This window comes from Podarcis cretensis, assembly GCF_951804945.1.
Source record: "Podarcis cretensis genome assembly, chromosome: 2".
NCBI classification, from domain to species: domain Eukaryota; kingdom Metazoa; phylum Chordata; class Lepidosauria; order Squamata; family Lacertidae; genus Podarcis; species Podarcis cretensis.
Window position 1 is genome coordinate 22,330,158 of NC_137171.1, and position 9,270 is coordinate 22,339,427.

A 9,270-nucleotide genomic window follows, 5' to 3' on the forward strand; every position below is an offset into this window, starting at 1 on the left:
GGGCCCAATAACTCTTAGAAGTTGTGGGCCAAGTAGCAAAGTAAAAATGCTACCCGCCCAGACTGTTTTTAACCTGATTATGTCTATTGCTCATGGAATCAAAGGAGCATCAAATCAGAGGTTAAGTGGCCTGCTCTTTCTTTGTCCTCACGTCTAGCCTCTCCTCCCACCATAAGAGTTTGAAACATACCGTACTTGAGCAAAGGAAGCTGACATTTGACTCTAATAAATACAGCAAAAGCAGCTTGAGGGCCACATTGGATGCAAGGGCCAGAGCTCGCCCCTCCTTGCTTTCTGAAAAAGGGAAGTGGGATCATTGAATCTAGCAGTGAAAAATGGTTCTTGCAAACAATTACTTGGGGGTTGTTTTCCTCCATGCTGCTTGCTGCCACTGCCATTTACCCTCCCTCCTGCTATGGGGTTGTTATCCCCAGTGCCTGGGATTGGGAATGGCAACAGAATAGAGCCCGGACACAGCTTCCACGCTGTTGTCCCGAGTTAAACAAGGCAGTGCTGTGGAGGCTGCACAGAACTGCCTTTGTCTGCCCTAGAACAAATGGGGTTTTTTATACTAGAATGGAGAATGAGCTAGCTGTGCATGAACAGCTTTCATAATGTTGCCTCCCCCTGCAGCACTATAAAAGTAGCACACGCTGTTCCATCCCCATTCTGGCCCAAGAGCCACTAGCTCTAAGCAGGAATGAGAGAGCCAACCTCCACATTCTGCTGTGGCAGATGAAGATATGACTCTATCCTAGCCTCAGTGGGGAATGTTACCTGGAAAATAACTGTTAGTCGCCCCAGGCGAGTGCAAAATTACAAGGCTGTAAGAACCTTTGTGTTCTCTCCTTGCAGAACGTGCTGCTTGTATTGCTGCCTCCTTGGTCCGTGGCTCAATCCCGGTGTATGAAGTGGATGAAGAGTACGAGTACATGAACCGGAGAGCTCCAAAGGCCCCAAAGGCCCGGCCAGCCTCTCTGGAGGAGCTTGGCTATGAGTACATGGATCTGGGCTCTGAGCTGAGCACATCTTTGGGCAGTGTGCCAAGCTCCCAGCTCACCACGCCTTGCCGGGACGAGGATGAGGACGAGGAAGACTACGAGTACATGAACAAACAGCCCAAGCTCAGCAAGTCCCTGAGCAGCATCCGCAGTTCCCGGGGGGACTATACGGATATGGACTCCGGCATCACACAGGGCTCCCCAGACGAACAGGGCTACGAGGAAATGGATGCTGTCTTGCCCCCAGTGCAGTGCCCTGGCTGCCAGAGTCCGCCCTGCCCCAAAAATGGATTTGTGAAGCCCCTGCGCACTCTGGAGGCCTTGGACTGTGCTTTCGACAACCCAGATTACTGGCACAGCCGGTTGTTCAGTCAGGCGGATGTTCAGAGGACTTAGTGAGCATTGGACTGGTGGTTTCAATCGTCCTTTTGCTTGGGAGTAAAAACCCAAGCCCTTACTCTTTATCGCTGCAAACACCATTGTTGTGATGGTGGGCTGCAAAAAGGGAAAACACCCATTAAGCCTCTGTGACGTTGACCCTATAATGGGCAAGTATTGAGACCAACTGGCGATGGGCTTCTCAAGGGTTGGATGGCAGCTCCCCCCGCCTTGCACTGCGTTTTGACCGATTACAAGTCAGGTCTCTTCTGTTCAAATGCTCTGGACTTAAGAGGGCAAACGGAACCCTCTGATCGGGCGCAACCAAAACTCTGGGAGCCATTCCTGTGCAAAGAGAGAGGGCTTATTCTGTGATAAGAGGACAGATAAGTGTAGGAAGCGACTGCTTCTGTGGACACGAAGGCATCTGCGCTCAGGTGGATATGACACACTCTCTTCAGGAATCAGCTCTGTTCTAGAAAGCCGGGTAGAGTCTTCTGGGCTGACCCACCAAAGTGCCGAGTGCCCTACTGTACAGGGTCCTCAGCAACAGCTGAAGCCTTTGGGGTGCCTGTCTCGGCCTTTGTCAAGACAACCCTCTGCCCACCAAGAGCAGGGGGGCGTTAAGTATGAGGCATGCGTGCTGAGCCTTGTAGGAGGCTGCAAAGACTGAAGGGAGGGCCTTCTCAAGGAAGAAGTCTTGCTTATGTGTCTTCCCAACAATATATGCAATAAGGGTGGATATGAAGGAAAATGGTGCTCCCCCCCCCTCCATGAGCCTGACAACTTCATTTAGGAAGACAGTGTACCCAAGTGTGGGTCTGAGATAAAGACTTGTGGGCTGCAATCCTACCTCTCAGTAAGACTTAAGGTGTAGAAAATGTGTGTTAGAACCCAGAGCTCCTGGGTTTTGTTTTCAGCTCTGTCACTGGTTTTTCAGCGTTCCGTTAGCAACCCTTCTTGTGCCTTATCAGTTCCCATATCAGGATAGGAGACCCTTGAGGAGGGAGGAGTGGAAAGGGAACAAACATGCTAGAGACCCAGACTTCCACCTCTAGCATTTAGATGCTCATTACTGCAGGCCAACCTAAATTTTTTCCAGCCCGTGGAAGATCTAGTATGGATCTCGAGCATCCCAGAACAAAAAGCAGGAGAGAGCAATGGAACGGAATGCAGCAGAGCGGCCTTTTGAAAGGCAGCCTTCTCCGCATTCCCTCCCTCGGTTAAAGGGATTATGGGATGCTTCTCGGGATAGGTGCCAGGCAGACTTGCAAGCTACTCCTGCTGAACTTTCCTCTTCTACACAACTGTGGAAGGTACAGGGTCCCTGCCCTCTTCTCCCTCTGGCCACCCTAGGGCTCAGTAAAAAGGACAGCAGCAGCAGCTCACGATGCAATCCTACACGTCTACTCAGAGGTAAGCCCCACTGAGTTCAATGAGGCTTATGTCCAAGTAAGTGGGTATAGGATTAGAGGCTGAAATCCGTGACAAGACCACGGAGATGAGTTTTAGTGCTGAAGCTCAGGAGTGCTGTGCGAAAGGCTGAAAAGTTGCACTATGAGCCTTAATGATGTTACTCTTTAATTCTTTTGAACCAGGCTCACTTCCATTAGAGTATTATTTGGGAACAAACTTCTCTCTTCCATCACCCCACCCTACCCTGAGGGCCAGTCGTATTGTGCATAACCTTGACTTTGTTCCCACAAGTTTTAGATAGCGTCATATAAAGGGATATTTACCAAAAAAAAAAAAGGGGGGGAACATCAAACCTGATGAAGAAAGAAAATAAGTTTGCGAGGGAAGCTCTGCAATTGATCTCAATGCATTGTCTGAGTCCTGTAAGGTTCCTAAACTGTAGTTTCAACAGCAGATTCCTCCTTTATGTAGTTGGCTTGCATTCTGGATAGGCTCCTAAATTGCATCACAGAACACTTTTTTGGTGACAAAAATTATCCAGAAGGTTCTGAGGCCTCCTGCTTGGCCTCCAGGCTTTTCATATGAATTGCAAATATGTGACTGAACTTCAAGTGGAGTTTGTTTGTTTGTTTGTTTGTTTTAATTGTAATGCATATTTTGTATTGTATATGTAATCAATGCGCTGATGAATTCCATTGCAAAAAGCAAGGTTTTTATGGAATGTAGCTGCCTTTCCATCCTCCTTTAATCTTATTTGGTCCGAACAAATGAGAATGTATGACAGATGGGAGCAAATTCCAGTCTCTGCCTACATCAGACCAGTACCACACATTTCCATGTTTTCCTCAAACTTAAAAAGCCTAGAAGATTGCTGTGCATTTAAACTGAACGCCGAGATTGACTGACTGGATTCCGAGGGAGCAATCTGATTCTGACTTGCAAGTTCTTAGACTTTGTGCTTACAAGGTACTCTATCCCCTGAGAGTTGCTTCTCTCCTCATTGTGGGAAACATCAGGAACTGATTGAACAAATTTAAGTCTCTGTCTGGGTTATAATTCTACAGGGTGTGGTGATATCTTTAGAGCTGACTAGCAGCCAAATATACATGGGTCCTGCCAACAGCACTGGTACCTGAGCAGAGTGAAATCCCAACCAGAGATTGTACAGTACAGTATTGGTTAATACCACAGAAGGGCACTAGAGATGCTATTAGACTGCCCTCTGCAGGAAAGAAAAATCTTGCTATTTAACATGCTTACCATAGTGAAAAAAATCACTGAAATGAAATCTTTCTCAAGAGAAGTTGTTGTTGCCTTTCAACATAAATATATGTTGATAGATAAGTTTAAAGAGCTGGAGCATTTTTAATGCAGTAGTAAATAAACCTTGTGTACTCTGCAATCCTGGCAGTAAGAGTCATCAAACATTGGAGGGAACTTACTTCTGAGTAAAGACACCTAGGATTGTGGTGTAAAGTTCTAAAACCAGAGTCACACCAGAATCCTGTGATACAATGGAAGATCTCTTGGTTTAAGTCTAGAACCAAGAAACTTCATCCAACGCAACTCAAGACTAGAAACCTGCTACTCAGTAGAATCCTTTGTTGTGGTAGGGCTTAGTGTTTAATTTTAAGATAACCCATCCCGCCTTGCAGCAGCGACAACAAAATGCTAGCAATTTATTCTGAAACAACACCTTGGAACAAAACTGAAATTAGTTTGGCAGGAGTTCTGCAGCAGTGCTTGATTGTTAATAGTAGCAGTGAAACCAGTTTTGGATTAAATTTCAGACAGATCTGTATCTGTTTAGATTTGGACACCTGAAAATACAAAGAGACAAAGTTCAGTGCTGCCTTGATGCTTACGCTACCACAATATTTGTGCAAGGTGTTTATAAAAATGTTGGTGAGAACCCTGGGCTTATTCCAGAGAAAGTTAAGTGTGCTGGAACGCAACAGCTGGACTTTGGCAAGCTTAAATAATACTTTGGTTTTGCATATTGAGTCTCAGAACATTGCAATCCATAATCTTTTGCTCTCAAATAGTCCTGGTTAGGGCTACCAAGTGGCCAGTGAAAAAATGGGCTGACCTGTACCTGTGCATTTTAATTGAAGTTCATATGCAGGAACTAGCACATGAAGCTTTTTGTGGCATAGAGATAAACATCATCATTTGTTAATTAATCAAACTACTTTTTAACAGGTCCAGTTTAAAGCCTGGTAACTGTTCAGCAGCTTCAGACTTGAGAGGTCTCTTGTACCTGTTAAGAGTCATGTGGAAGGGACTAATTCATCAGCTTCTGCCTTCATGACATGTATGTGCAAGGAACAGTCACGCTTTGTCAAACTTCTCTATTCTGTGCTCCATCCTGTGCGTTGTTATTTGAAATAATGTGCCTTATTTAATAATAAAATATGCATAAGACTGCAGACTTAGAAGTACTAGAGCCCCATAGGAGCTGGGCCTCCTGGGTATGCTTGCTAAAAAGCAGGTACACAATGATGTGACGACAACAAAAGGGACACATTTCCCTTTCCATCTCCATGTTTTGAATGTGGAAGAGACATATTTTGTCAGAGTTTTGTTCTGACGGGCTCAGCCCTGAGAAAGGTTTGAACCATAGTCAAACAGAGGAGGTGGAAAAATCAGAGTTAAAGCACAACAAACTCTGTGGGCAAGGTTATAAGATGGAGATTTCAGCTCCATTATTTACCTCAATTTTTGTTGCTCTTCTCATCAGTGAGACATCTGTGATATGAATTGGTTGAGGATAACAGCCAAACTAAGAAACACTGGGACAATTAAACTAACAAACACCAATTGTTACACACGATGATGCACAAGAAACAAAAAGCATTGACTCAACCCCATTGGACTGACGTAGCTTGAGTGTTTTTTGTTTGCGTCTTTGTATTTGTAGAGTAAAAGTGTCACATTTTATTTTTTTTTGCCCCCAAATCTTGATGTGTATATTGTCTGTCATAAATGTCATGTTGGGTTGTTTTGGTTTTATGCCATGCTTTGAAACTGGTGACATGAAGGTTTTTCCCCCTCTCTCTCTAAAAAAAACCAACACCACCAAAAACTGAAAGGAATTCCGATGTTTACACACCTTAAATTGCTTTCTGCAATGCCCCAGCTATCATGTAACAAGCAGTAATAGCAGTGTTTTAAAAAAACAAACAAATCGAGACACTGCTATTGCCATTAGCTAGGCCACCGGAGAACTCTTGTTCCCAAGATGTAAGCAAATTGGAAGGAAGGTGATGGGCCTTGATCACGGTCATAAGGAGAGATGTCTCAGATGGGTTTATTTGATACTGCTTTCTGTGCCCAAATCGAATGTTTACTAAGAAACCTGAATCTAGCAGGCAACAGATGCTCATGGAAACGGCATAAGGTTTCCACATTTTTTCCTGGCCCCATTCCTGTCTCTTTAGCAGCAGCTTCAGACACTGAAAGTGAGTAGAAGCAGCATTTTCTGCCATGGAGAAATAAGCCTTATCTGAGTTAAATAAGACTTCCTAGCAGGAAAGGGTAGAATGGCAGCCAAAGTGATATAGAAAAGATGCTTAGTTTGTGTACATCAGGCTGCTGTCAAAGCCACAGGAGCAAGGCCATTAAAAAAAAAATCAAATCTGGCAAACCTAAGTGTTAGAAAATTCTATAATGAGATAGTCTGGCATCAGTTGTAACATAAACCTTCCTCAGGCCAATTTTTTTTCATTTTAAAAAAAAACCTTAGCTTGCTAATATGCAGAGTAAAGTTGGCTCCATAACAAACCTTTTTTAGTTATTTCAAACATAACCTGTTTGGAGGCAGTGCTTTTAGCGCTTTCATTTTTTTGGTAAAGCTCAGTGTGATTGCTCTCAGGGCAGAAGGCATTTTTTTTTTTTATTTACTTTAAAGCCTGACACACTCAGTCCACACTGAAGTTCTCTCTGAAGGCCCACAGTGTCATGGCATTCATTGTTTTATTTCCTCAGAGAATACTGAGAATTGTCATTTTGTGCTGATTATAATTGTAGTTTTGGTGCTGGTTATAATTTAAAGTGTTTCCCTGCCAAACTACAATTCCCAACGTCTTCCTCAAGTGAAGAGGGGAATAATGGTTAAACTAGTTTGTGGATAAGACTCTTCATCATCTTATCTACTGAATGTGGAAGTCAGTGAGCTTTTTTGAAGGAAGTTCCTCATAAGCTTTGTGGCAACAGGTACAGGTATGTTTTTAGGGCTAGAGTTCAGACCTCTTTTCCTTGCAGGGCAAGTGTTGAATATGAATTACCTTCTAAGCTAGAATGACCCAGTTTTTGCTGACAAAAGGCTCTATCTGTTACTGAAGACCTCAAAAAAATAAAAGTTTGTGTGTGCTTGAATACTAAATAAAAAAATGTGACATTAGAAGTGCATTTTTTATGTCTGACTACAATGATGGATAAAAATAAGTAGTGCAAAAGTCCATAAAGTTTTGCCCCTGTGGACACATTTGGAATTTTGATTATCACAAGAGCCACCACAAAATGGCTGCTGTTGGGAATCCAACCATTCACAAAATGGCAGCCATGAGACATGGCCAGCCACTAAATTTTAAACAGAAGCACCATACATATAATAAGGGGGAGTGTGTCCCCTCATACCCTGCTGCTTTTAGGGTTTCTCAAGGTATTGGGCTAGCCACTACTGCAAACCATGTGCTGCATTTGCTCGGGACAAGTTAGTCATCTAAGAACAGAAACTTAGCACAAGGTTGAGTCTGTGCCTCAAATATCAAACCACATCAGTGCCAGATCTGCACATTTTTGCCCCAGGTTTGTGTGAGCACCTCCTTCCCTCTGCTGCCAACAAGAGAAGGAAAGCCTGTACAGGCATCCTTCTTTTGACAGAGATGGAGGAGTCCTCCAAATCAGTAGGACCACCAGAAACAAGTCAAGGGCTTGAGCCAGAGCTTAACTCAAAATATATTATTCAGTAAACAGAAGAATGTACAGAGTTCCCACAACCAGCTGGAATTAGGTGGGAAGGGTTTTGCACATGACAGAACATTGCAACTGTTATAGGAAAAAAACTCTCCATCAAAAGGGACTTGGTGTGTCCTTATTGGTCAGAGAAGAATGGAAGCAGGATCCGGTGAAAGCAAACTGAACAGAGTGCTTGGGCACCCTATGAATAAACCGGAAGGTGACCACCCAGGCAGCAGATATATGGGCGGGCAGATATGTTGCTCCTCCTGAGCCCCCTAAATTAGCCTGCTGCATCTGGTGTGTTGGAGGATGCTGTCGAGTTATCAGTGTTGCATTAAGATTCAGCTGCCATTCCAGTTGGCTTCTGTTCATCCAATGGGGAGATGGTGTCGTCCTTCTGTCTCTTGACTCACCTAGCAAAATATATTGGGCTATCCCTGAGAGTGCTGCAGTTGGGTTTGGGAACCCTTGATTCAAATCCCTGTTTACTCATGGCTATGACACTGGTTGGCCTCAAAGAAATTCCCCATCTGTAAAATGTAAAATCTGTAAAATTCTGTATGGTGTTGTAAATCCTTAAGAAATGCTGTTGCTGTATGAAGTCACTTATAAAGGAAATAATTTGGGTCAGCTTGGCCTGGTGACCTTCACTCCCTCCATCAAGGCTTGTGGAGAAATTAACGGATCAAATGTAATTAATTATTGTACTGTCTGAGTCAACCTTGTGGGAAACTGTGATGATCCTGGAACATGAGAAATGAGGGAAAGACCTTTATGGCTATTAAAGCCACATTGAGGATACAATCCTATGCATGTTTTCTTAGCTATAAACCCCTGAATACACTTACAGATTGAGGTTGAATCCTGACAAGATGTCAAAGAGAACAACAACTACCAGACTTGTAGAAGACATCTGAAGGCAGCCCTGTTTAGGGAAGCTTTTAATGTTTGATGGACTACTGTATTTTAATATTTTGTTGGAAGCCGCCCTGAGTGGTTGGGGAAACCCAGCCAGATGGGTGGGGTATAAATAAATTATTATTATTATTATTATTATTATTATTATTATTACTTATTTACAAGTATAGAATCAGGCTGCATGCTTGACCTTTGGACATGCGAAGAGATGAGTCTGAGTTAAAAAAAAAAAAGTAATAATCAAACATGGAATATTAGCCACCAGTATGATTTTATTAAGAACACATTATGCTAGATCAAGCTAGTGTATTCCTCCCTTGATAAAAAAAAGTCAGCAAAATAAACAGTAAATGAATTAATGTCAAGCGGAGGAAGGCAGCCTGATCATGTTCTTGTCACTATCACTGAGTAAAATAAGTTAACAGGAAACACGGGTTACATAAAATGCAGGACTGACTGCAAATGCTTTGAAGGATAGGCTGGTGTTCCTAAGAACACCAGAATAAGTTAGACACATATCTGACTACATTACATTACAGTCACTTGTGAATGCACCCAGAGACTTCTAAAGTAATAAACAGCACTCGGTTCAGCT

The 9,270-nt window shown here is 43.3% G+C and overlaps 1 protein-coding gene across 1 annotated transcript in view; it reads left to right on the forward strand.

The window, feature by feature from the left end:
* Positions 1-7,200, forward strand: part of ERBB3 (erb-b2 receptor tyrosine kinase 3) — a 98,535-nt gene extending 91,335 nt beyond the window's left edge. The window contains exon 28 of the mRNA XM_079965355.1: positions 856-7,200. Within this exon, the coding sequence (XP_079821481.1) occupies positions 856-1,397 (542 nt within the window). The 3' untranslated portion in view covers positions 1,398-7,200. The remainder of the gene's footprint in view (positions 1-855) is intronic.
* Positions 7,201-9,270: the final 2,070 nt, after the last annotated feature.